At 44.4% G+C, this 27,832-nt stretch overlaps 4 protein-coding genes across 5 annotated transcripts; 3 read left to right on the plus strand and 1 right to left on the minus strand.

The window, feature by feature from the left end:
- Positions 1–27: 27 nt before the first annotated feature.
- tspan36 (tetraspanin 36) lies at positions 28–13,789 on the minus strand. The gene is made up of 9 exons (XM_076014670.1): positions 13,518–13,789; positions 10,290–10,481; positions 10,126–10,200; positions 9,937–10,032; positions 8,978–9,130; positions 8,512–8,595; positions 6,167–8,049; positions 2,490–5,399; positions 28–705 (listed from the first exon to the last, which is right to left on the minus strand). Exons 1-7 carry the CDS (start codon positions 13,575–13,577, stop codon positions 7,969–7,971), a joined length of 741 nt encoding a protein of 246 aa, XP_075870785.1. The 5' UTR covers positions 13,578–13,789; the 3' UTR covers positions 28–705; positions 2,490–5,399; positions 6,167–7,968.
- A 2,964-nt stretch (positions 13,790–16,753) lies between these two features.
- On the plus strand, positions 16,754–17,593 carry LOC142880704 (protamine-like protein). Its single transcript, XM_076014695.1, has one exon. It carries the CDS (start codon positions 16,797–16,799, stop codon positions 17,355–17,357), a length of 561 nt encoding a protein of 186 aa, XP_075870810.1. The 5' UTR covers positions 16,754–16,796; the 3' UTR covers positions 17,358–17,593.
- A 1,466-nt stretch (positions 17,594–19,059) lies between these two features.
- On the plus strand, positions 19,060–22,163 carry mpeg1.1 (macrophage expressed 1, tandem duplicate 1). Its single transcript, XM_076014691.1, has 2 exons — positions 19,060–19,745; positions 20,019–22,163. The coding sequence occupies exons 1-2, from the start codon at positions 19,302–19,304 to the stop codon at positions 21,678–21,680; spliced, it is 2,106 nt and encodes a 701-aa protein (XP_075870806.1). The 5' UTR covers positions 19,060–19,301; the 3' UTR covers positions 21,681–22,163.
- Positions 22,164–23,355: 1,192 nt separating this feature from the next.
- On the plus strand, positions 23,356–27,832 carry prf1.5 (perforin 1.5). Of its 2 annotated transcripts, XM_076014694.1 has the most exons (6): positions 23,356–23,651; positions 23,743–23,828; positions 24,105–24,380; positions 25,168–25,439; positions 25,882–26,023; positions 26,605–27,832. In XM_076014694.1, exons 3-6 carry the CDS (start codon positions 24,111–24,113, stop codon positions 27,490–27,492), a joined length of 1,572 nt encoding a protein of 523 aa, XP_075870809.1. In that variant the 5' UTR covers positions 23,356–23,651; positions 23,743–23,828; positions 24,105–24,110; the 3' UTR covers positions 27,493–27,832. The 2 variants fall into 2 exon arrangements, with proteins under 2 accessions (XP_075870809.1, XP_075870807.1); XM_076014692.1 differs by having other exon boundaries at positions 23,356–23,828.

Consider the following 27,832-nt stretch of genomic DNA (forward strand, 5'->3'; position numbering starts at 1 on the left):
GTCTTGCAGATGCATTTCCCCCCCGCCCCCTTCACTTCATGTCCTCCTTCCTCACTGCTCCCGAGAACCGTGCAGCCTGCTGCCAGGACCCATATCTATGTTCTGGCTGCGTTTCCTTTCATCCGCTGAGTCGGAGAATCTGCGAGGCTCATTAGCACAACCCGGGGCAGGTGTCTCCATAGAAACAGCCCCTACTCGCGAGGCCGATCCTGCCCTACCGTGTGTGCGTGCATCATGGGACGGTGATGGGAGAACAGTCGGAGACTCCTCTCCCCTTCCATCTGCCCCGCGTGTTTGCTGTAATCCTCATCGGCCAGGCAGAGCTTCCAACGAGGAGCAGATGATGAAGAAGAAAAAAGGCGAAGAAGTGCTGTGAGTTGCATTCAACAGGGCTCAGACGGCTCCTCTTCCTCTTCCATCACTTCCAGAGTGTCGGTCAGTCAGCCGGACAAGTTCATTCAGCGCTGCGCTCCACTGAGAGACATCACTCGGGCAGCTCCTGCAGCTGTGCTTCTCTGTGTGTGTGCGTGTGTGCACGCTCACAGATGCGCGTGCGGCATTTAATCCCTCGGTAATCTGTTTCCTGTTGCCTCCTCATGAATGTCAGGATTTCAGCTTCAAGCCGTGGTCACTTTGGAGAGACACCGCTATTAGCCGTGTCGTTCAACACATTTGCTGCTGCTGCTGCTGCTGCTGCTGCTGCTGCTGCTGCTGGGGAGGGTGAGGAGAAATAGGGCAGGCGGAACAGAGAGGCAGAGAAAGGCAAGATAAAGATGAATATTTCAGGCTCTACCAGGGGTCTTAGCCACACCGCAGCTGCCGTTGCATAATACTGAGTGAGAGTGTAAATGAATCTATACCGGCGACTTAATGTGCTCAGAGGGGATCATCAGTTCAGCGATGCTGCAATATCTGCCATAGATACTGAATATAATTGAATATAATAAATGGATACTGAAGCACTGTTGACATGGCGGGACAGAGGAGACAATATGTGTGACTTGATGGAGGAAATAACCATGGCAACCATAAAAACTTCAGTGCACGTACGAAAACGGGGGTGTTTCTTTTGCTTTTCGTCAGAACCCAGTTTGAAGTTAAAGAAAGGAGAAAGAAGAAGTGGTTCTTTGGTCCTTTAAATAAGATTAGTCAAAAACAGGTGCTCTTTGGTTGGGGTGCATTCATAGGAGCTGAAAGATTCCGTTAAGTCCTTGTCCAAAAATGGGGAGTGAACGAGTGAAGTGCAGGATGAGGAAGTGAAAAATCCAAGGCAACTCTGTTGTATATAGAAAATTAAAAGGCCCTTGTTATGAACGATGAAGGCACAAAGCTAATGAAGTCATTTCTGAAGTCATGAAGCCATGTCATAATAAAGGCCTTTTAATTTTCTATATACAACAGAGTTGCCTTGGATTTTTCACTTCCTCATCCTGCACTTCACTCGTTCACTCCCCATTTTTGAGCAAGGACTTGACTGAATCTTTCAACAGTTTGAAGTTAATTGAGTTGACGATGAAATCTTAATCAGTGGTGAGCGACTCATCCGTCAGTACAACATTCAGCAGATCTGTGGGGCGGCGGCGAGGATTTTCCAATTTTGAAGGCGCTAAATAAGTGGGTGACAACTTCAACAGTGTTTCAGTCGTCTGAGAAGCCCCCTCACTGTCTGCCTGCATCAGGCCTGGGACTGTGTTGGCTGCAAGCGTAAGGTGAGAACAGAGGAGCACGGCCGAGCAGTGACAGCGTCTGTGGGCTAACTCATGCATAATGCATGACCACTGGCTGCTTCTTTCTCCACATTTCTTCTCCCCGTCTTCATCGGGTTACGCAACTAAGAGGAGACGTAAAATCCGAGAAGTGGTTCTGCTGCTCAACCATCATTTGGAGAACTGCGTTCAACAATTCCTTGAAGGTTTGTACCAACCTGGATGTAGTTTTTTAAATTTGGGGCAAGACGGTGGATGACAATGAAGCTGAGAAAAGCGTGCAGGCAGCGTTCATTTGTGCAGAAATTCAGCGTGACACGATGGGCTGGGCACAAACAGAGAGGGCGTGTTCTGTTGTGCACAATGAAGTGTGTTCACGTTCACTTCCGCCAGCAGCAGTTTTTTTGGGGCTCAGGTGGGAAACGCAGCATCCCTTCTGCGCCCCCACCACACACACACACACACACACACACACACACACACACACACACAGCACTGACACCATGCAGCTGCCTTTGTGTGAGACTGCAGTTACGCCCCTCTGACAAAACAAAAACAACGAGACTGATTCGATCAAACACAAGAGAGAAATGTGTGCGAATTAAGAAACAAGCCGCAGAGTGGCTCAAAAAAACAAAACAACAAACAGTCACTTGTTCCGTTTAAAGAAGCTGTAGTAAAAAATAAGAAAAACAATCTGCGGTCCATCTCTCTCCCGCTGCGCGCAATGGGAGAAGCGAAGAAAGACAAACGGGTACCACAAACACCCCCATCTGTACTCACGCAGCCGCAGCCGCAGCCGTCCGGAGGCAGGAGATGCGGGAGATGCGGGAGATGCGGAGGTCCTCCTCGGGAAACGGAGAAGCCAGAAACAAGTGAAAGACGAGCGGATCTCTCAGCCCTCCTTCCCTCCTCCCGTCTGTGCTGAAGTGGATACGGATGACAGGAGGGTGAGGGAGGGAGGAAGGGAGGAAGGAAGAAAGAGCCGGTACGGGTCGACACCGGAGAAGGAAGGGAGGGGATCCGCCGAGATGAGACGAGGAGGCTTCCCGGGGCGGCGCTGCTGCTACACAGCCTCCGATTGTGGGCCGAGGGTGGTGGGGGTGAGGGCTGGGGGGTTCACCACCCTCACCGGTCCTGACTCTCTCTCTCTCTCTCTCTCCCTCTGTCTTTAACTGTGTGTGTGTGTGTGTGTGTGTGTGTGTGTGTGTGTGTGAGAGAGAGAGAGAGAGAGAGAGAGAGCGGAAACATAATTGAATTAGACCCCTCCCCCTTTGTTTAATTAACAATTCCTCCTTCATCACTATCATTAACCTTTTTGACACGAGTGTAGAGCATTACATTGAATGACTTGACAGAGACTGGCTTGGCTCAAACTGAATACCAAAGTTAATGTTGAGGTTTAAAGTCCCATTGATTGTCACAATCCGAAGGACGCCCTATGACGATGAGTGCCAAACAGGGAGGCAATGAGTAACCAAATGAGCAAATGAGGGGGTGTTTTTGGACTCTGACAAGCCACTCTAGAGATGTATCCTTTTTCTGGTCAATTTTTGTTTCTAAACTCTTCTCAGAGTCACTGTGACTCTGTGTGCGTTGGCGTCTAGCGACGTGGTGGGAGACACAGGAGTGCCAGCGGGTCACGGTGGAGATAATAACCATCGCACAGAGGTGCCACAGGTGAGGCAGAGGGAGGAAGGGCAACTGGCGGCATTGCAGAGCACCTCTGTGTCATCTAAAGTAATGAAGTGTCAAGGGAAGAGGTCCTTCTCCAAGTAACACACAGGTGTAGAAGGGAATCCGCCACAACCGGCTCTGTCTTGATCTTTCTGTCAGACTCTCACCTGGCTTTATAGTGGCTTCAGTCTTTGTTTTAATTTCACAGAGAAATCTGATGATTAATTGCGGGAAGTGCACGTTATTAGTTTAAGGGTTGGCTGAGGCTTCCGCCGGGATTACGGAGGGATCACCGTGGCACAGGAACAGTGGCCACACTGTCTTTGTCTGAGGACACACAGCCAAAAGCTGTTGCCGAAAATTCAGCTCCCGGGTTGGCTCGTTCTCCGGCGGTGGGCCAAGACAGCGGTGATGTTGCTGAAGGAATGTGGCAGAGAGGAAATTGTCAAATACTTTTTAGTGGGGGTCTGTTTCCTCCTTAACACATGTTTTCGCTCCATAACAAAGTCGCGGGCGGACAATGTAATAATGTTGTTGAGCCGACTCGTGTTGCTCAACCCCCGATACATCAGCGCGTCTTTGTCACAGTGGGGATACTGAGATACAATCGCCACACAAACATTGTTTGATGTGCAACAAAGCATCAGTTATAGCAGGAAGCTGGGGTTCTGTGGGAGGTTGTAAGAAGGCTACATATGTTGGTTATGTTTTGATTTTTTTTTATTTTTGATTTTTTGCAATATTGCTCCTCTTGGCTCCAGAATGAGAAATATGGATCTGACTGCAGTTATAATGACTTTAACAACAGAAACGTTGTTAAAGTCTTCAAAGTGACCCTTTCCCAGCCCACACCCACAAACATATGCACCCCCACCCACAACACACTCACACACACTTTCTCTCTCACTCTTTCAAATTACATCACCTTAAAAAAAAACCAAAACGTGTTTGGTTACTTAAAGTGTAACAAAGCCGTCCCAGAAAAGGACAGGAGAGGAGATGCTGCAGCATGAATGTGAAAGACGTCACAGAGGAGTTATTAGCCAAAAAACGGATAGAATCTCGACCAACCGCTGCCCACGCTCGGTGCTCCGTCGCACTGAAATGGATTGGATGACAAAGGGGAGTCAGGAGGAGTCTGGCCTGTCGAGAAGCTCATTTTAAAGTGTGATGTGTGGGAGATGAGGCTCATGCAGCGACACAGAGAACACAATGATCCTGCTTCTCCTCATTTCAGCCTTTGTTCATGCGCGTCTGCTCCTCTTCCCCTTTTTGTATTTGCGTCCCCTCTAATTACCGCTGATAGAATCTGACAGAGAGACATCACAGCGCGTCTGCAGCGGGCGGCTATTTACAGAAACGCACGCACGTGTGCGCGCACACACACACACACACACTTGCTCTGATCACTTTGAGGTTATTGTTGAATGTTTTTCTTTGTGGCTGGTGAAACAGACAAGGCTACCTCAGGTCATCCAGACACACACACACACACACACACACACGCACATCATTGTGACAGGTGACATTTTGTACAGGCCTGCTGTGTGAAGGCTATAGAGGGGGACAACTTAGTATTTTTCCACCTGAGTGTGTCAACATTTTAACATAGAGTTTTCTCCTACAGATTTGAATGGCAACAAAAAACAAAAACAAAGACAATCTTGTTTGTTAGTTTTCTGCACATCATGATGGATTAGAAACTGGCTGCTCTGTTATGAATTTATCTTCAGGACAGTGCAGCTGCAGCTCCAGCAGCAGCACTGTGTGTGTGTGTGTGTGTGTGTGTGTGTGTGTGTGTGTGTGTGTTACCTCCCTTGTCTGAAATCAAAAAAACAAATCAGATGTGTTGACATCCGTCCATGTGCTGTTCTCCAGAGCCGCGAGGCCTCATCTGTAGGTGTGCAGTGATGACTCATGGGGGAACAGCGAAGGCTACAATATCCAATCAGGCGCGCAGGAGGAGCGCTCCCCCCAGTTGACTTGACTATTTCACATCATTCCCTTCTGTGAGTTCTGCAACAAGGTGCATGTTATTTCATATTTCATACAATGAAAGATATGTGTCTCATATAAATATATATAAAAGTGACTCAATGGTATTATACTAAAAGTACCACTCAGTGAGAGGCGCAGACAGGAGAAAAGCCCATCAAACACAGAGATCTGTTAATCAGCTCTTCTGTGACGTCACAAAGGGCTCTGATAAGTTTTAATTGGACGGTCTTCTTTGCCCTTGGAGGCTTTGGGTTTGTTTGTTTTTTGCTCAAAAACAAACAAAGCATCAGTGTCAGCAAGAACACCAACCTGTAGAATATTTATGGGAGGCTGAAAACAGAGGGGTAAATATGCTGCTTTCTGAACTGCTCCAATATGGGAACAACTGGACAAACTAGGTCTTGAGTTTAAATGAATAAAGTATTTGAGTTACAACAGGAAAAGTTTTGTAGGCTGAGAAAGAAAATCTAATTAGTTCAGTTAATTAAATCACTGTCAAAGTGGAAGAGGCCAGGATGGCGAGTGGACCTGATTTGCACTCAGAGTATCCTTTTTTTTTCTTCTTCTTTTTTCTTAAACCATCTATTTTAGTGCCCTGGAGTAACAGAAATACTATGCAAACATTACATTCCTTCATCGGGATAGCAACAACAGGATAAAGCGCTAATCAAAGTCAAGCTTAAGTGCTGCTTAAGCATAAAAGTGCAGTTGCCTGTCTTTCAAACTTCACAGTGTTCAGGTTCTCTCTGCATGAGCTGTCCTACACTCAACATCCAACGACTGACCTTTCCAGCCTGCGCAAAGCAAACCTACAGACATTCCACAACAGCGCCCGCTGCCTTCTGTGTTTCTGCTCTTGCATAAATGACTGATAAACTGCGTCTGAAGACAGCTGCTCGGCTCAGATGGCGTTGCATTTTTACACAGCGCGCAGCATTACAGAGATAAAGGAGGGCTATCTGCGCTGCCGCACCACCTGATATCTGGGCTGAACACTTGACGTACGGTGGCCCACAGCGGCTATGTTCAGGGAAAAAAAAAAAACAAGGCGCACAGGACAGGCGATCGGACAGGTAGGAGATAAAATACACCTGAGATGAAGGCGGCAGGACGGGAGAGTGACAGAGATGCTGAGAAAGGTTATCTTGCTGTGAAGAGGAGCAGCCCATCTTAATGTCAGCTCAGCCTGGGACTCTGAGCACGGCTCTTGAATAAAACATGAAGTCGAAATATACGAGCGGCTGAGTCGGGGGGGCCAACCGTGAGACGTCGACGTTGAGGTGAACCTGATACAGGACACAGGAGACAAGCTGGTTTTGTCATATGAAATAAAGTTTCACTGAGGATTCCGGTCACTTTAGGCACTCCGTGACAAATATTTCTTTCAAATAAGATTTTTTTTTTTTCCAAACATTATTGACAGGACCTCTAAGGAAAATGACATTTTAAAGCCTGTCAACCAGGCATAACTAGGAGAATTTAAACACGGTTCTTTTAGGCCCTGCCAAAGCCTGCCTCACGAACCTGGACGTGATCTCTTGCACCACTCGCAGGAAGTTTTCCGTCACTGCAGTCAGCACACGATGACGCCAGCACAACACCTCCCACTCATATCTACACTTTATGATACGTTTTATGACCGATTATTAATACGCCCTCTTATTTCTATATAAAAGAGTGGGGTCAGGGTGGGGAGGAAGGGAAAGAGATGAGCGCTTGTGTTCTGTATTTGTTCAATGGGCCTCTTTATCTGCCGAGTCTGCGCCTCAAACAGAAAGATAAGCAACATGAGTCATGTTTAACTGTGATATGGATGCGTGTGTGTGTGTGTGTGTGTGTGTGTGTGTGTATTTGCATGTGTACAAACAGAATAAATGAAGAATGAGAACACCAAAATAAGTTGCGCTCAATTTCAACTTGATGCGAAAAAGAAAAAGAAATTTAATTTAGAAACATAATAAACGTTTGTTTTTTCCACGTGAGCAATAACAACAAGGTTCAAATACAGCCTGAAGTAATCGCTTCATTATGGTACATTCCAAGGAATAATGCTCTTTAAACAGACATTTTTTTAATATATAAATCTTCATATCTACATGATGCAGCAGAGTGAGCAGGTTAGATTTAAAAGTCTTCTTTCTTCAACTGACCGTAAAAGACTACCCCAGTTGGCTGTATATATGTATATATTACTATGACCTCTTTTATAAGGTACTTTGGACTCGACACGCATTTACCATCCCAAACAAAGGCCACAATCAAGTTAAGACAGTGAAGAAAACTTTGGCTAAAGGTGTACGATAGAACTGTCCTCAAAGAGGAAAAAAAAATAAAAAAAAATTCTACCCTAAAATAAAAAACAAAGCAAAGCAAAACAAAACAAAACAAAACCATCAGCAAAGTAACTGAGCAGCTCAGGACAACACTTCTGAACTAATCCCCCTGTTAGGATGAGACAAGCTCTCTCACGTGGTTTGTACGATGTGGTTCAAGTAATACATTACAGGAAGGTTTTGGACAGCGATGGGGCCCCCCCGGCGCCCCTCTACAGCGGCGGGCGAGTCGAGCTAAATAAGGAGGTGGGAGCTCAGGCGTACAGGGGCTGGTAGCTTCTCCTCCGCGATCCGGTTTTACAGGTGATCACGCAAACGCTCAGCATTCCAAACAGCTGCAACAGGAGAAAGAGTCAGTCAGCCGCGGGCGCAAATCCAACCGAAGGCAGCAGTGTCTGACAACATACAAGTGTCTGAGGACTTCATTTTTTTTTAACACAGCAAATATGTTTTCCTGAAGACCCATAAGCAGGCCGCACAATGACTTCCACAGCATTGTTGTTTGTATATAATGAATAATTGCACCATTTCTTTTGGAAAAGGCTACATTGAATCTAATCTGCGTCGTCTGTAACATCAATAAAATCTAAAATGTGACACAGAAACTTCCCACTGAGCAGCACAACGTGGTATTGAGGACAGTTCTGTAGGTCAAGGTGAACGTCATAATTCCAATGGGCTAAATTTTTGACAACACTGTCAAATCACTCTACAGAGGATATTTTGATCTGATATGGCCGAACGCATTTCGATTAGGACGCAGCATTCTCGCTAAAACTGGACACCGGAGTGTTTACCTTGATGACGGCGAACCCCAGAAGGACCAGCATGGCGTAGCCCAGTACGCCCTGCATGATGGCCTCCAGTTTGGGCTCACAACCCTGAAACACACAACATAAAGCAAATCCAAGTCAGCAGTCTGACATTTCACCTAAAACACAGACAGTGTGTTTTAGGGGAGGTCCAACAAGGTTGTGTCCAAATGCAGGAAGTAAAAGTGAAAAGTCGTCAGAAATAAAAAATACTTGTACAGTAAAGTAAAATCTACTTAAATACTCTAAAAAGCCCCAACCGCAGCCCTAACCGGAACACAAAACCTAAAATCTAGCACCCAACCCCAACCCAACCCCAACCCTAACTCTAAAACCCAACTCCAACCCTAACCCAAACCCAAACCCCAACCCTAACTCTAAAACCCAACTCCAACCCAAACCCCAACCCCAACCCAAACCCTAACCCCAACTCCAGCTCGCGCCATCTTACCCCAAGGTTGATCAGATCTGGCAGAGCTAAACTGCCGAGGCACTCAGGTGTGGACGTGTTTTTACAGCAGGACACGGGCACTGAGTTGTTGTGACTGGCACCCCAGGCGGTGCTGGCCCAGCTGGTGTAGTTCTGGATGCCACAGCACTGCAGCTGTGTCACAGGGGTAGAGGGGCAGGCGTTAATGAAAAACAAAACAAAACAAAACATAACAAAGCACAGACAGCTGAGTATGAAACACGGTTACAGTTACGACCTCTACGACCTCAAAAAAGTAAAGATAGAACAGGAAAGAGCGTCAGCATGTGTGGCAGATTGATCAGCAAGGAACAGTGCAGGGGAAGTTATGATTCTCTGGGGTAAACACGTCCTTAGCCTATTTTGGTCATTGTTTATTTGTAACGTGACAATTTAAAAAACACAAAAAACAATTTGACCATAACAATTAAAGCAGACCTAAATAACTGAAAGAAAAATGCTCTTATTATTTTGTCTATTCAAGGTTCAAAGTAGCTTTAACATAATTCTTCAATGTGTGCGACACATACTGTGTAAAAGTACAGAAAAAGTATCACTCTTAAGTCTGATATAAAATTAGAAAAAGTTTGTAAGTTGAAGGCAAGGAGACTAAAATAACAGTTGTGCAAAACAAAGATAAGAAACAGTGCAAAAAGATATGAGAACGATAAACATACACAAAAAGAACAAGGCACAACATAAAGTGGCAGATGTAGTCCTGAGGTGTGTGTGTGTGTGTGTGGTGTGTGTGTGTGTCCAGCTAAACATGTTTTGTCTTTTTCACAGCTGGCCTTTGCCATTAAAAGAACAGCGAGTGGAGAAGAGGGAAATGAAAGTGAACAGGGGAGCTGGAGGGTGAAGAAGAAGAAGTTGTGGAGGAGAACGAAATCTAAAAGCGAGAGGAGGAATGTCTGTGAATGAAGACCACAGTAGGCACCGACCTGGGTCTGCAGAAACTCCACGGCTTTGTTGTCGCCGCCCCCCTCGCCGTACTTTGCGAAGACGTCCGTCATGGAGCGTTCCAGGTCTGAGCTTAACTGGACAGACACGCAGGGAAAGATGTTCCAGTTTGCTACCTGGCCTGCACGGTCCCCAAATGAGCAGCGAGCGACGAGCTACGGGGAACCCACCTTGTTGTGGTAGACAAAGCCAAACGCCAAGGCGGACACCTCGGCAGCAAAGATCACCACGATGACCATGAAGAACTGCAGACGCAAAGAGGTTTGGTCTGTGAGGCGAATGTTTTAAGGTGAACAAACAGGCAAAAAACAAAAACAAAACAAAAAAGTCTCACCACAGTGAGGCCTGCTTTGGACTCGCGGATTGTGGAGCAGCATCCCAGCATGCCGAAGAAAAACAAGACTGCGCTGATGCCGAGGATGACGGCGGCAGGGATCAGCGTGTACTTGTCCTGGATGAAGCTCTCGAAGTTATCGTAGCTGTTGATCATGTAGGCTCCCACGTAGGCCAGCGCGCCTCCTGCAGCCTAGGGGGCAGCGAGACGTTAGCGACAGTCGCACAAGGTGGTACACGTGGTAATCTGACCGTTTGTATCTACGGTCAGAAAAATTGGGCACAAGTTTCCTCTTTTCTGCGCCTTTGACCGTGGAAAAAAAAAAAAGTCCCATCCTGTTATAATTAAATGCAGCGTTTACATTTACAGCAGATGCTTGCAGAAGACACACAACTCAACACAAGATTCACAGTTTCTATCCCAAAGCCACCACCATACAACTCAACTCTGACCTGAAAACTAACCTCTAAAAACTGTTAGCATTATACATCATTGGTGTGCAAATGTGTGCGTGAATGGCTGAATGAGAGGCCTTTGAGAAGCGCTTTGGGGCACTGGAAAGGTGCTGGAAAAGCTCCATATAAGTGCAGTCCATTTACCATTTTTACCATCATGCTGCTTTGTACTTTGCACAACTGTTTCCTTAATGCACACAATGGCACTAATGTTGAGGGCACAGTGTATGACATGGATGTACTGAATGAATAAGATGGTCAGAATGTACTTTTTTCCAATGTGTTATATTGGTTTTTCATTATGCTACCTTTTTTATGAATCCAGTGCGTAAGGGAATATCATTTCTTTGTATTTCTGTGCAATGACAATAAATCTCTATCTATCTATCTGTCTATCTGTCTATCTATCTATCTATCTGTCTATCTATGCGGAGGACAAACAAACTGACACGCAAGAGCCACAATCATGAGGCAACAGATTACACAACTTTTAAAACTCTTAGCACACAAAGTGAACAGCAGCACAGGGTAAACACACCGAGACAGCTGAGACAGTGGCCTCGTCACTCACTGCTACCGACAAACAAACAGAAATTGATTGGACTGATTGGCTGGTTAACGTGCCATTGAAAAGCACTGCCACTCAGGAGGGTTGGGGTCACATGGATCAAAGCTGCGAGTCCCCTCTGATTACGTCAGAGACTTGGGTCTGCGTACGTCATGTGATGCAGACAATGTGTGTGTCAGACTGTCTGTCTGTCCCGGCGGAGTCAGATGGGGTTGCGGAAAGCGCCAGGTCACAACATCGTCAGGACTCTTTGGCTGCGCCTGAGCAATGAGCTCACCGGTCACAAGACCAGGGGTTTTGTGAAGCGATCATCGGTCGACAAACAGAAGGGGGGTCAGAAAGATACGTTATCAGCGAGATACGGGCAAAACAAACAGCGATAGAAGAGTTTACGTCCCTGTTGCGCTGATAAGGCCGTCGAGCATGGCTACTGCGACTGCTGCCTGACTTCCTTCAGACCTGAGAAACGCACTCTGACACAGGACAGTCAATGCGTGTCAAAAACAATCGCTAATGCGGCCAACTGATGCAAATACCATTAGAGTGCAGGAGCTGCCAAAACCATCATGTGATTCAACCTTGCAACAATCCGAAACCCCTACTCCTCTTCTTTCAGCTTTACCCCCTCCAGACATTTAAAGATTTGCTATACATCTTTGTTCCAACGCTCGCTTGCGTGCATGTGTGCACGTGTTTTCTTCCGACCCAACAATCATTCTTCATCCTCCACTTGAACCTCATGACCAGCTCGTCTTAATCACTCCACAGTCACGGGATCCCCCTCCCCAGCCTCCTCCTCCTAATCTTTCGAGAAACTCTGATCTTGTGCCTAAAAAGCAGCACAAAGAGGCTTACACAACATATAGCGGCTCACTCGTGCACCGTGGCACCTCGCAGGAATGTGAGCAACATCTTGAGGCCACGTTTCTGAGAAAGGTACTGGTCCTGGAAAACTGCGACCAGCGAGATGGCCGCAGTTCTGCCAGCGTGGCGCGATGCGTTGGAAGATTTGGAAAAGTGGGTCAGAAAGCACCTGGTCATGTGCTTTTACAGGGCTGGAGAAAACAATTCAGGTGAAATGTTTTGACTGTTAAGTTGACATAAAGATAAGAAATCTTTTTGGCGATAATGTATTCAGTTAATAGACCCAATAAACAAAAAAGGCGGAAAAAAAATCTATCCAAAAAAAGGCCAATGTTGTTATGACAATAGCAACATTTATAATTATAATGATTTTAAAGCCCCTATAATTGTGAAGCAGCTAAGATGTTCAAGAGAAAATCCCTATGATTTGCAATGACACATTTCAAGATAATTGAATTTTCAATTCAGAGGAAAATAACAGCCACCAAGTTCATTGTGCAATATTTTTAAGACTTTATAAGCTTCAAACACTCTTGACTAATTCTGTTTGAATAGGAGTGTAAAATCAAAGTCAGCAGCTTCTAAATGATACATTCTTACTCGAATTGAATTATGTTTTTTTCTTCTTCTTGCCTTCACATATTTGTCCTTCTTAACAAAGTTAGAGTTCACTTGGTTTGGAATGTTTACACTTGTGCTCCTGTGTCTGTTTGAGAAGGCTGAAGGAAGAGAAAATCAGATTTTTCACTCATGAACTGATGAATAGGAAGGGAAAAACAAACTGAATGAATTGTCATTACGATAATGCAAAACATATACGACATTTGCTCAGCTGAAGTCAACTCAGAAATCAATAAAGAAGGCGGAATAAAAACAAAACAGTGTTTTAGTGGACACAGAATAGGGGAAGCTGTGAAATCTTAATAGAACAGAAATAAACTGAGGTTAAGCCAAGGTTTTCTAGAGTTTCAAACAAAACGCAAGCAACCTGGGAAGGACATTTGGCAGTGTGGATGAGTGCGGCTTCAATGAAGACCATTCAGAGTTCAAAAAGACAACAAAATAATGTTGTCTTTTGGTCTGTCTTTGGAAATAGGAGGCGTTATGATTGAATAAGAAGGAGAACAAATGGCGCCCATGCTAGTTTGTGGGCTTTGGGGCAGACTGCCAGTTCTTGACTAAACACTGATTTAACGTGGGGCAGGCAGGATTCAGGAACGAGAACACGCATTTATTGTCTGTTTGCTTTTTCCCTCTCAGAAACAGTCCTGATCAAATATTTGGAGTAGTTTTAAATAAATTTCCCCCTGCAGGTGCACAGGTACCCCCTTCTTGACTTACCCAGAAGACCATGCTGAGGAAGAAGAGGAAGGTCTTGGACGTGGCGACTGTGCAGTCCATGATGAGCGAGGAGTGGAGGAGAACCGAGGAGACTGACTGCCTGACCGCAGGACGGAAGGATGGAAGGATGGGTGGGTGGATGGGTGGAGGCGGTCGCGGCTCTCTTTGCGTCGGACTCTGTGACGGCGCCGAGCTTGCAGTTCGTTCCTACTCCTGCCTCGGTCACAAGTTCTCTGAGCTCGACTGACTGTTCGGGGCTGTGATGATCACATGGTCACATGCCTGCGGAAGGAGGTGGGGTCTAGAGGGTGTGAGCGATGGAGCAGGTCCGTCCAGCTTCCCCCTCGTCATCCCATGTCGCTCACGTGGTCACTGCGACGTGTAAATCTCCACGTCGCGATATTATCGCGATGGGCGTTAAATTCAATCAGTGATTCAAAGGTCCGATTGGGTTCAGTGACACTCAATGATCCACTCGTGCTTATCTGGTGAAAATACAGATACGTACTCGATACATGTGAATAAAATTTATAATGAATACAATAAGACATTTCAAGTTGAACTGATTTATTCAACGTACTCTTGCAGACTTTCGCACGAATTTCGTGCGGCAACGCAAAACGCCGGCGAAAATGTAATGATTCTTTGAACTGGGTTTAACTGTAAAATGCTCAACTAAATCGTGCTCCGCGTTCTTAATCAGGTGGACGAGCGATTTTTGAAGGATTTAAATGTTTTTGGTGCAAATACGTATGTCGGATAAACGGCATCAAACGCAGCTCAGTGATTTTTTTCAGTTCCTCTTTCAACACGCCATATCTTTAAATACGTAAAGATTCTGTTTTTTCCAATGGCAGCTGACTTCCTCTCATGGTTTCGAATGGTTCGGAATAAACAACAGCCGATCTGTTTTACTATCGTAGTAAGAATACTGTGGCATTGAGAGCGTTTCCTCTCCCGACTCCAACAATTCTCAGGTTTTTATGCAGGATGTCGTCTTCAAACATAAGTCATTAATAAAAGAACTGCGTTGGATGTTATAATAATAATAATAATAATAATAATAATAATAATAATAATAATAATAATAATAATAATAATTCATTCATCTTCTATACCCGCTTATTCCTATTCAGGGTCATGGGAGTCAATTTAGAATGTTCAATTGACCTCACACAGCCACACAGAAAGGTCCCAGGTCCGGAATTGAACCCACAACCTTCTTGCTGTGAGGCGGCAGTGTCGCCAATAATAATAATAATAATAATAATAATAATAATATTAATAATAATAATAATAATTTAGGAACATGAGAGATGGTACTCGGGGTTTCCCATTATCCAAGTATGAAAATGTGAAAAACAAAAAAATAAAAAAAAATACTCCAGCAGAGGGCAGGCTACTGAAACACATCAAGCCTTTACTGGTGGCCTTTCCTGTAGCACCTATTCTTAGCACTTCTCAGTTCTTCGCATCGCCTCGATACAGTTTCTGGCTGAGCTGCAGATTCTGGCTCAGGTCTCAATGTCTTGAACTCATTTGTGTTGGTATGCGTTTGCAACAGAAGGGGGTGCTGTAAGTCTTCAGGAACTTCAGCTACATTTAAACTGCTTTCACACAAACGTCCTTGATTTCAGTCAAGGCTTTCACAGAATAAAAAAAGAAAGGGAGGGAGAGATGATGTGATTTCTTTGACTATTAGGGCCAAGTATAGAACTAATTTGTCAAACACATTGGCTCATATTGTTGGGTGGATGCTAGATGTTAACTTTAATATCCTGAAAAAATGTATCATGTGCTGTTCATTCAGTGGCTGAAACGAATCGCATAAATGTGTGTGTGTGTGTGTGTGTGTGTGTGTGTGTGTGTGTGTGTGTGTGTGTGGCTAGCTGCTCAATAGTGGATTAACATCAGAGTGCAGGAGAAATGTTATTCAGCGTTGTCCGTTAAGCTTCACTAACAATTCAGAGGTTTGGCAGGAAAGCCAGAAACAAAGCTTGTGTGTGTGTGTGTGTGTGTGTGTGTGTGTGTGTGTGTGTGCGTGCGTGCGTGCGTGCGTGTGTGCGTGTGTGTATTACATTGTAAGGCACTGATAACCGAGCCTTGCACTGAGCCTGTAAACATGGCAGTTGTCAGCCCTCCCTCAACAATTTCCACAATTTGGAACAGGCAGCATTATTTTGTGAAAAAGTAATATTGTGATTATAATGCATAGTGAATCTCCTCCAGGCCTGTAAATGTGTTAGGTATTACTTCTAAGCACATTTTCTGTGAATTAGAAGCGGGCAAGAACTCCCTTAAAATTCTGAAAATGCACTGTATTACTTTGGATGAGGTGTTTCTGAGTGTGAATGATCTGTTTATAACTGTTTTGTTGTGTGCTTGGAAGTTGTTTTTTGCTTTTGTTTTTAACTTTTAACTTGTTAACTTAAAGTATTTTTTTTCAAAATGTAGTACTTAATTTTGATGAATATACAACACTTTTTAATAGGAAAGTAATAAAATAAAACCCCAGAGTAACCCAACAAAACAGCTAAAAAAAAAATAATCAAGTGCAGGGTTATGCAATTTATCCAATTTGGGCTTTTACTTAAAAAAACAAAAAAAACAAAAAAAAAATTCATTACTTTTGTCTATGTGTGTGTATTTTGTACCTCGCGTCAGCATTTGTTGTAAAGCGACAAATGCTTTCCTTTCCTTTCTCCTAATTATTAGAAGTGTATGTGAGTGAAATGCTCCCTCTTCTCTGCCTTTGTTTATGTGTACAGGTCATACTGAGATCTGTGTTTCTTTGGATAACTTCAAAGTCAATTAAAGAATGAAAACTGGTACAATCAAAGATTTTATCCAGAACAAAGTACTCTGTCACCTTGACATTATGACTTTTTAAAACTAAAAGCTTGGACTTTAATGTTAAAAGGCTGTTTCTTTTTATAATGTGACAAATATTTGCTTCAGACTCCACTTTGCCCCTTTCAACTATGAAGTTTTTGGACACCAAACCTAAATAGAATTTAGTAAATATAAAAGTAAACTTCTATGTGAAGGAAAGCACTTCCAACTGTTTCTGTATTTGTGGTTTTCACAAGAATCTCTGATATTCTACAGAGGATTTTAGCTGAAAAATTCATCTTAAGAAAACACAAAAGCTGAGTAGGAGAAGGAGAGAGCAGGCGCTCAGCGACGAGGAGGTTCACTCTACACGGCTCGCACTGTGGCTTTATAAGAACCTTCAGCATAAGGACAGCAGAGATAACACTTTGCCTCAGCAGAACAACAATGTCTTCTACTGCGGCCAAAACACCCATGGCAACCCCAGCTAAATCTCCCAAGCGGAGAGTTAGGTCCAAAAAGGGAACCTCAGGATCCTCCATTTCCAGCCTTATACTGAAGGCCGTGGCAGCATCCGGCGACCGCGGAGGCATGTCCCTCGCGTCATTGAAGAAGGCTCTGAAGGCTGGGGGATATGACGTGGACAAGAAAAATGGGAGAATCCTGATCGCCGTCAGGCGTCTAGTGGCCAAGAAGTCTTTGGTCCGCACCAAAGGCAGTGGGGCCTCTGGCTCTTTCAGAGTGAACAAGAAGCCCCCTACACCCCGAAAAAAGAAGGTGGGCAAGAAGAAGACCTCAGTCAAAAGGGTCAAGAAGACCAAGAAGACTGCCGCTGGAACTTCCAGTACAACACCCAAGAAATCTCCCAAGACAAAGAAAGCAAAGAGCGCAAAGAAACCCAAGAGGCGTGCTGCAGCCAAGAAGCCCAAGAAGGCAGTGACCCCGAAGAAGATCAAGCGCAAGGCCGCCAGGACCACAAGGACCAGAGGTGCTACTCCCAAGAAGTGAAAGCAACGCTTCTAACGCACACCCAATGCCTCTCTGCTGACATTCCAACTGTGTTTGGATTTTATCTACACTTAATCCAAGAACTCTATTGTTTGTTTTTTTCTTCCTGCATCCAAAAGAATATTAATTGATATTCAGTGTGAATGGAGATTTTAAAATCACATTTCCACCAACTTGCTTTGATCTGTGAAGGATTGAATTGTAAGAGATGGAAAATAAATACATTTTGAGCATGACTCTCGATTTCATCCGTGGTTTGTACAATTTCAATCATGTGATCGCAAATGCGAGCCTGCGGGAGTCAGTTCATCATTTTTATTGACACCAACAAAAAGGAACCAAAAAAGGTCTGTGTTACTTCCTTTCTTTATGTCTGAATCCTTACACCTAAACCTGTGCTGTTATGTTGTTTAAGTTTTTTTTCTTTTTTAAAGTAGCATGAAAAGTTGCACTCTAGATTCCACACGGACTTGGTTTCTTGTCTTACAGTGACGCATAGTAGGTGATCGCATGCGTTGCTAGTGTACAGGCATAGCTGTCAACAAAGTTACACACTGAAGAATGATTTGTGCAGTGTGCACTCTCGGAAGATGCTGGTGTTAATAGGTGGTTGGGTATAATAGGGGAAACTGTCAATAAAAAGAAACGTTAACAGTCTTACAGATGAGGGATAAAAACCATCAATGTGTCAATGGGGTATAATCAGCGCTATAAACTTTAGGTAGTTCCGAATTGCTATCTTGTATTTATTTTATTTTTTTAGGTTTCTGTAGAATGATAACAGCCTGACTAAAACGGATGGTCCTAAAAAAAATTAGCTGGCGCTGTTTGTCAGCTGGCGACTCTGACAAGGGTGGAGGGCGTGTGAAGTTTGACTTGTTGGTGACCTCCTTATCCCAGACAGAATTCACATGGTGTGCAGTTGTGATGGTGCGGGTGCAGCATCGTCACTGAGTGGCATATCAGTGTTAGATAATGCGGATGTGAGATGTTCAGACATGACTGGACTGGTGTGTGTGTGTGTGTGTGTGTGTGTGTGTGTGTTTGTTTTCGGAAAGAGGGGGCGTGGGGGGGGTTAGACAGCATCTTGTGCAGTCATGCAAGGTGCGCGCGTGTGTTTGTGTTTATGAAAATGAAGGGCAATGAAATGGAAGAAATACATGAAGGTAGGAAATTTAATTCAGTGATATCTGACATTTTCTATCCAAGGTGCAAAACCTCACCTCCATAGTCCAGACTTCGTTCTGTACTCTTTGCTCAGCAAGCCAAAGAAAGAAACAGCTGAGGCAATTGAAAATAACCAAAACAAGGAATGCGGAGGATCTCTCAGAGAAGATGGTTCTGACTCATGGGGGTGGCACACTTTTTCACTCTGGCATCTCTTTGCGGAACTGTTGGGAAAGTACCGGGAAGAAAGTGGTTCCCATCGACCGGCGGGAGTTTCCTGTGCACTACCTGACTTTCCACAGCCTACAGGGTGCGTGTGACTTGAGCTCACTTGCAATTACTGCAAACTTTCAGTTCTGCTTTCCACCGCCTCAGTGGCAAAGCAGAACCTTCATTATTCTACGCAAATTATTTCTTAAACACTTATAGAATAGATTATTTCCAGAAAGTTCTTGTACATCTGGAAATTAATAAATAAGCATCAGGAATCAATGAAGTTCAAACTTTGACTTTATATTGTACCAAGTGGGCTACTGCCCTTTTATTTGAAGAGCTTGGTTTGAGGATTTTTGTTGTTGTTCTATCAGGAAGTGTCCCTTTCCCTTTTACCCTACATGGACAAAACATGATACATGAATGAACATGAACTGAAAGTAAAATCACAACCACCCTCACAGGTCGCTCCGGTTTGTCATATGATACACTGCCTCCCCAAAGGGGAGGGAACCTAGAGACTATATTAAAGTCTCTTAGTTAGTTCTTCCAGTCACAGACACCATGAGAGCGGCAGTGACACTCGTCTGGCTCCTTCATGCCTGTTCTGCAATCCCCGTCAGGCGACCCACCAACTGGCTCAGACAATGTCGGACCTCCACCAACCTGTCCATCACAGCATTGGAAGTGCTGCCAGGTGGAGGCTGGGACAACCTTCGAAACGTGGACATGGGTCGAGTGATGAACCTGACTTACTCTCAGTGCCAGACGACTGAGGACGGTTTTTACCTTATTCCCGACGAGGTGTTTGTCATCCCGCGCAAGGAGACCGGCGTGGAGACCAACTCGGAGATGCTCAGCTCCTGGCTTGACTCGAGGAGTTCGACGTCACACTCCATTAATTCAGACATCTCCTTCTTCTCTGTGTTGAATGGAAAGTTTTCAACTGAGAACCAGAGGATGAAAACCCATCAGGTCAAAGAGTCCTCGGTTGCAACCAGAGTACAAGTAAGTTTATTTTAATATGTTGTAACGTGTGAATTTAAATCTTCATTATGAACAAATTTTTCTGTTTAGTGGTCACAAATTCTTACTTGTCCAGTGGTGTAAAAAAAAAAAATCTGTATTTAAAGTAGTAACAGGACTTTGAAATTAAGTGTGAATCATTCAGATTTAAAGTGCCCCAAGAGAGGTGAGCACTAATAATATGGAAGAAATACACGAAGAAAGCAAAATTGAACCAAATTTTAATTCTGTAATATCTGATATTTTCCCTCCAAGGTGCGAAACCACATCTACACCGTAAAGGCTTACCCAGACTTCACTCTGGATGTACGCTTCGTTCAGCAAGTTCAAGAAATAGCCGAGGCAATCGAAAATAATCAAACAAGGAATGCAGAGTATCTCTCCGAGAGGATGATTCTGGATTACGGCACGCATGTTATCACTAGCGTTGAAGCTGGAGCTTCTCTGGTGCAGGAGGACTATTTGAGTTCTAAATACGTGTCAAGCAGCATGTCGGAAAGTCGCTCGATCTCTGCACAGGCAGGCTTAAACTTCTTTGACAAGCTCAAGTTTGATATAAGCAGTCATAATACCCAACAAAGCGCTTCGCTCCAGGCTTATCAGTCCAATATTACATACTCCATTACTACAAGTCATGGAGGGGGCATACCTTTTTACCCTGGCATCACTTTGCAGAAGTGGCAGGAAAGTACCAGGAACAACCTGGTTGCCATCGACCGCTTTGGGTTTCCCTTGCACTACTTCATTACCTCAAACAGCCTGCCTGAGTTGCCACAGCCTACAGTGAAGAAAGTGGCTCTGTCAGTGAGTCAGGCCGTCGAAAAATATTACAAAGTCAACATGAGGCCTGGGTGCGTTGATGTCAGCTCTAAAAACTTTAACTTCCAAGCCAACGTTGATGATGCCTCCTGTAAAGGACCTGCAACAAACCTCAGTTTCGGAGGCGTCTACCAAGAGTGTGAACAGCTCACCACAGATGCAGGTCCACTCTGCAATGCCCTGGCCCAGAAGAACCCTGACACAGGCGCCTTCTCTTGCCGCTCACCATACAGCTCCACTTTGCTGAGATCAGAAGTCAGGCTGCAGGGTTACAGTACATACGATTGTTATGACCACAAGTACAGATGTGGATTCTGGGGACTTAGACACTGCCATCGTCAAGTATGTCAGGACAATTACCACGTCCGCTCTGCTCGCATCAAAACCTACTGGTGTTCAGTAAATAAAGGTCAGGCTCCACAAAACTCAGGCTATCTCTTTGGGGGCATATATAGCCCAACAGTTTTTAATCCTCTCACTAATGCCAAACGATGCCCCCAAAACTTTATTGCACAAAGGTTTCTCTCAGACGGCCAAGTGATCTGCATTAGCAAAGACTACGAAGCTGGCACCAAGTTCTCAGTGCCATTTGGAGGCTTGTTCAGTTGTGAGTCAAACAACCCACTGGCGAGTTCTGAGCGCCGCTGCCCCTCTCAGTTCAGCCAGCATCTGGCTGCTGTGAGCGATGGCTGCGAAATTCTATACTGTGTCCAGTCAGGTTTATTTACAGGTGGGCAGCTCCTTCCAGTTCACCTGCCCCCTTTCACCAATCCTCCACTTATGAGCATGCAGTTCACAAACACGGTTGTAGTGATGGCTGATGCAGATAAGACTTGGGTCAAAATAGGGGCAACCAAGACATGGAAGGTGGCCACATTGGAGGACATCAAGAAAATGCAAGGTGACCTCGAGGCAGGAGAGGGCCAGATGTCCAGTGGGCAAAAGGCAGGGGTAGCCTTTGGAGTGATTGGTATGATGGTGGTCGTCCTGGTTGTGATTGTTCTGGTGAGGAGACGAAGGAGGATTGGTGGCCTTGGGATGTCAAGCGGCTACCAAGAAATTCAGAATGGGGCGGACCAAGAAGAGGGAAGGGAATAAGGTGTGTTATGCTAGGCAAGCACGCACACAGGTCAACCATTGTCCTCAACTTCCTTGTCAACTCTCTTTCACTTCCCTTGCAGTGGAAGTCACATGTTTAAATTCCTCTCAGCCAAATCAGGTGACCTTTTTCACTAACTGATGAAAGTGTTTGACTTAAAATACAAGTCATTTACAAAATCAAATTTTGAAATAAGCTGTGGGAAATGTAGCACTTTAAACAGTCAATTTTCAGAGATCAAAGTATATATATCAGAAAATTACATTTGCACATTATGGACACCAAAAGGGATTCTCTTTCTTTCTTTCTTTCTTTCTTTTTTTTTTTTTTTTTTTTAGCAAATGCCATGTTGAACCAACAGTGCCCTCATGTGGCTAAGAAAGAAAATGCAATGTGTTTTGCTTTTTTTTCACCATTTTGTTCACTTGATTTATATAAACGTGTTAATAACAAGAGGACTTGAATAAACATTTGATGAGCCTGCTGACCTGTATTGTTTCCTTTCATGTTCAAATGGTTAACAACTTGTTTATAACACGCATATGTGAAGATATTCAGAAAGAATTATTAGTGTAACTGTCAAGTGGATAACCTCAAGCATATAGAAATTGAACAGTTACTATCAGTTGAAGATAAGTTGGTAAATGATTCTGGAAACACACTTAATCAGTTTAGCTTAAATGTTTTTCAATATAAAGTGATGGGCTGGCAGGATTGCATTATTATTCATCAAAACCAACCAGACACGCCAAACATAAAACAAAAACCCATCTTTGAATCTTCAGCTGCAAGTGTTTTCTTGTACCTGTTGAATGAGCACATAGCTGGAGGTGTTGTCACAAATCTGGCACGGGTATCACTGGCGTAACGGTCCCTGCTGAGACATCAAATGTGATTTATTGAATAACCAACACATTTTCTTAAAAATGAACGCAAGCAAAATAATTAGATACCGTACATTTTCATTTAATTTCACTGACAAACCTCAAGATTTTACTTTGTCACCACAATGAGATACGTCAGCGTATGATCAGTCATTTTTCTCCATATTATATAGTTGCTTACCGTGCATCAGGGTTGCAGGATTCGAGCCCATCTCAGATTCTTCAGGTCAAAGCCTCGGCAGAAGTCATTTTATTGCCTCTGATAAAAAGCATGTTACTGACCCTGACAAGTTTATAGTATATATATATATATACACATGATCTGAAACTGGATTTTCATGGAGGGAGCACATCAGTGACCAACAATAAATAAAGATACAGAGCAGAAACAAATTGCAGAGAATCCCAAGTTCAAGTGTTGAAGGAAACCTTGTGCACGGAGCTGCAAGGAGGGAAAACCACCAACATTCCACCCACATCCAGAAATAGTCAGCGGTAAAGCTGACCTCATTGTCTTGCTAAGGCTATCAGCACACAGACGGGCTGTTTTAGACAGACTGAGGACAAAACACACAAAGTGGATCCAGTGGACATGTGCACAGCACCTACACACACACACACACACACACACACACACACACACACACAAACATGCAGGCTTTTTCCCGTAAAGAGGGTGAGACACTAATGCACATCTTCCCTCGCGTGACTGCACAAAATCCCCCCCCCCCCACACACACACACACACTTTCGCGCACACACATACACACAGCTGTGAGGGATTCATAAGAGCTGGGTCATGACATTAAAACAATCCCACTCGTGCAGAGGAAATTGTTGAGGCCTCAGGGGAAGGAGAGTGAGCGAGAGAGAGAGAGAGAGAGGGAGAGAGATACTGAGAGCCCATACACCACCCTGTAGAAAAGAAACGCCCTCCTCAGATTTTTTCATAAGATGAAGACAAAAGAGTGCACTCAGCCGGCGTCTGGTGCAGCCAGCCAGCAGAGTCAGACAGTGTTTCCTCTTTCTGCAAGAGTTTCGCCCGTCAGCAGTTCGCCACTTGCAGCAAGCTGTGTCGTCAATGGGGTAAACAAAGACTGTGGGGCACGAAGGACAAATTACTATTATTATTATTGTTATCATTTTGGGGTTTTTTTCTTTTGCTAAAACTCTGCAGGAGAGAATAGTGGAACAAAAGAGGATCCATGCCAGCATCCCACAGGAGAGCAGAAGACCACGATTTGAAAGGTATCGCGATTAAAGGTAAGATTACATGTTAAGCTTGTGTGGTTTTTTTTCAGTGTGGTCACATCTGTGAGGATTATTCAAGTTCATAGGATAAGAGGCTCACGTGCACTATACTGTGTAAAAAGCCTGTGCAAATTCTCCAAGATTCTGAGCAGAGAGCAACGACCCTGCACTTACAACGGGCTCTACAACAGACGCTTATAAAATGTCAAATCGAAGGGGAGCAATGATGACGCTGAGACTTGGCTGACCACCACCTTCACGCCCTCCCGTCCCCGTCGTCTCATTCAGGCAGACATGTGCGCCGCAGGATGCCAAAGGCGGACGCACGCCGCACTGGTCGCGGCGCTGGCGCTGGCGCTGGCGGCCCTCGGGGCGGAGTCCTGTCGGATTGGCTCGGGGTCAGAGTGTGAGAAAGCCCCCTTCGTCCCAGGCCACAACCTGGCGGGGGAGGGGTTCGACGTGGTGCGGATGCGGCGAACGGGGGCCTACGTGATCAACGTCAAAGATCACCTGGCCGACAACAACACCTGCACGCTCTGCCCCAACCGCTTCCAGAGAGGACAGGTGAGGACTGCAACATCCTTTTCCTTCACACTCTCCATTTCCAGATGGAGGAATTAATGAAGTGCAAATACTTTGTTACTGTACTTAAGTAAAAAGAAAAGGTTTCAGGTATATGTACTTTACTGGGGTATTTCTTTTTCTAACAACCTTTTATTAATTCCCAAAAATTTGTACATGAATATCTGTACTTTCTACTCCTTACATCGGAAAAACATGCTTGTGCATCGCGTTTTAAAGATACAAATCCTGGTGAAAGTGTTTCACTTATTGTTTATTATAGATGATGTTGCTTGAAGTGGAGCTTTTGTAGTTTAATATAAAAGTGGATGTTATATTTTAGAGGGAGATTATTTGAGAGTTCCTCAGCTTTGCGCTCGCTGTTCAGTACGTTTTCAGTACAGAACATGTAGAAAATAACATTGGTTATTTTTATAGGAAGTTTAAACATCCAGTAATGGCTCACTGGTCGGAACTATTTCTGATTACAGTTTGGTTGTGCAGTAGTCGAAAAAGCAAAGCTGTTAAAAATGATCCAGATGTTCTTGCCAGTCCAGATTATTTTCATTATCAACAAATGTATTGTTTCACTAAGGGCAAAAAAAATAAATATATGTTTTACTTTTTACTGAAGTACAATTCATAACCTGTACTTCCTTCTTTTACTTTTAAAATAGTTGAATGAGTACTTTCACCCAAATACCCATACTTTTACTTGAGCACAGAATGTCAATACTTTTGAATCTTCACGTGCAACTTCAACTCCAACTTCCCTTTCTCCTATTCACAGATTCAGAGGCTCCCGGCTTCGGTGCTCGACTGGCGCCCTTTCAGTCGCTGCAGCAAGCAGCTCTCCAGCGCCCTCCACCACTCTGTGGACTCCTTGCTGCGCAGCTCCAACTCACTGGTGAAAAACAACTGGGGCCTGGGTTTGAGTTTGGAGAACTATGGAAACGCAGTGTTGGGAGGGAGCCGCTCAGACTTGGCAAAGTTTGCCCGTTCTCAGCACAGCGTGGACCGGGCCACGTTTGCCATCCATGAGATTAGCTGTACATACTACAGGTAAGAAGGGGTAGAGTTGGCAAAATGCTGCATTAAAAACACTACTAACTATTGTTTGTAGAAAACACGTGATGTACTAATGTACTGCTTATTAGAGTGCTTCTCAGTTTTCTGAGACTGATATGCAACTAAAAGTTTGAAATTAAGTGCCAAGAATATATTCCCATTTGAATACTTCCAAGCTGTTTTCCTGTATTAAAGTAGGTTCTAGTGTTGCAATACTGTACTAACAGCAAGACTTTAAGACTAACTAGCTCACAAATACTTTGAGTGCCAGCTTGTAAAATACTTTGGACTGTAAAAAAAAACAAAAAAAACAAACGAACTGGCAGACAGAAATTACAAGTTTCCAAAAGTTGTAACAGGTAATCATGGCTCAAAGCTGTTTTTTCATAACCAGAGTTCAGGCTGTATTTTGCTTACACATGGTTTGTTTTAATAGCTACAGACTGGCTGATCACCCAGAGCTGAGTGAAGAGTTCACAAAACATCTGAAGAGACTCCCGCAGGGATCAAGCACAGACCAGGAGAGAGCCCTTTACAGACGGCTGATAGACACATATGGAACCCACTACATACACCAGGTCAGACGTTCTACTGAAATACACATATGCTTAAAGGACCAGTGTGTAGAATTTGGCTTAATTTATGATTTTCATACAGGCAAAGGTTTACCATACAGCCCATAAATATGTAAATAATAGTGTCTACTCAGTACAATAAAAGTAATTTGGTTTTCCGACCCTTAGAAAGATTCTTCTATGTATATAAGAATATACCTATATCAAGGGTCTCGCTCCCAGATAGCTACCATCTTCCGCCATATTTCTCGGGAAGCATTTTCAAATAAACTAATGAAGAAGATTTTGGACAAGGTACCCAGGTTTGTGCAGGCAGGCCAGTGTAGTTCACTGGCAAGCTCGAGAAAGAAAGAAAAAAAGAGCGCTGCAATCTCAAATGTAACCACTTGATGTCGCTGTTTCTTTTCAAAAAATCTCCAAATTACACACTCGACCTTTAAGAACGGTTATGCTGTAGAATGTTCATTACTGTAGTTGCTTCAGCAAGTGCAACACAATGAGAAAACTTTTGGTACAAAAAACCCAACAATCACAACAAAAACAAAACTCCTGTGGCCATTTCATCATTTGCTCACAACTTACAGGTCCAGCTCGGGGGCAAGGTGAGGAGAATCACAGCCTACCGGACATGTCTGGCCACACTGAAGGGTTTCTCTGAGACGGACATCAAGAACTGCCTGAACGTGGAACTCCGCCTGTCTCTCGGCTTTCTCCCCGGCAACGCGTCCTTCTCCAACAAGTGCGACAATCTCCTGAGGAGTAACTTGAGCATGGGCTTCTACCAAGGATTCATGACCCACAAGACCGAGGTCATCGGCGGGGAGCGGTACTTTCCCGACATCCTCTACCAGGAAGATCCATCCGACGCTTACAACAGCTGGATGACCAGTCTCCAGGACAACCCTGACGTCGTGTCCTACGCCATTTTCCCTCTGCACCACCTGGTGGAGGACCCTCAGATAAGCGCCAATCTCAGAAAAGCCGTCACCGAGTACATTCAAGAGAATCAGCTGAAGCAGGAGCAGATGGGTTTGAAGAACTGCTCCCCGGCCCCAAACCTGGACCACAACTGCTGCCCCCTGCGGTCCGGGAGGGGGACTTTCAGACTGGCTATTCACAGAGCGACGGGTTTGAGGGCCGACACGTTCACGAAAACGGACGCTTACGTGAAGATCTTCTACAACGGAATCTACGAGGAGACGGAGACTGTGCTGGATGACAATGACCCCGTGTGGAACGTGTCTTACAGCTTGGGATCAGTGGAGGTGGGCCAGGAGCTGAGGCTCGAGGTATGGGACAGGGACGTCTTTTATAACGACGTAGCAGGTCGATGCATCGTCTTCCCCGAGAAAGGAACCCGCTCTTTGAGCTGCCAGCTCAAGAAAGGAGTCCTCTACTTCTCCTACTCAATCAAATGTGATGCACACCTGACGGGCTTCCGGTGTGGACGTTACTCTCCCAACGCAGAGTAGGTCGAGTGTGGTGGTTTTCAACATAAAGCGTCTTTTTTTTTTTTTTTTTTTTACTTCCTTTTCCATTTATCAAATTTTCCCATTCTCTCAAAGTGTGTCTCTAAATAGTCCAGTGATTGTACTACTAAATGGTTTATTACTGTTCCAATTTTTTTTTACCCAACAAACCAGAATCAAATCCCGTGAAAATTGATTGCACATTGCAGGAAGTCACTTTTTTGATGTGCATGACACATTGACATTTATCGCTGCAAAAAAACCTGAAAAAATAAAGTGATGTATATTAAGATATGTAAACTTACACTGCAATTTATTAAAACAAACTGTGTCTCAACTTAAA

This window comes from Nelusetta ayraudi, unplaced genomic scaffold (genome assembly GCF_046127955.1).
Source record: "Nelusetta ayraudi isolate G7.1 ecotype Tasmania unplaced genomic scaffold, CSIRO-AGI_Nayr_v1 ptg000170l, whole genome shotgun sequence".
Classification (NCBI taxonomy): domain Eukaryota; kingdom Metazoa; phylum Chordata; class Actinopteri; order Tetraodontiformes; family Monacanthidae; genus Nelusetta; species Nelusetta ayraudi.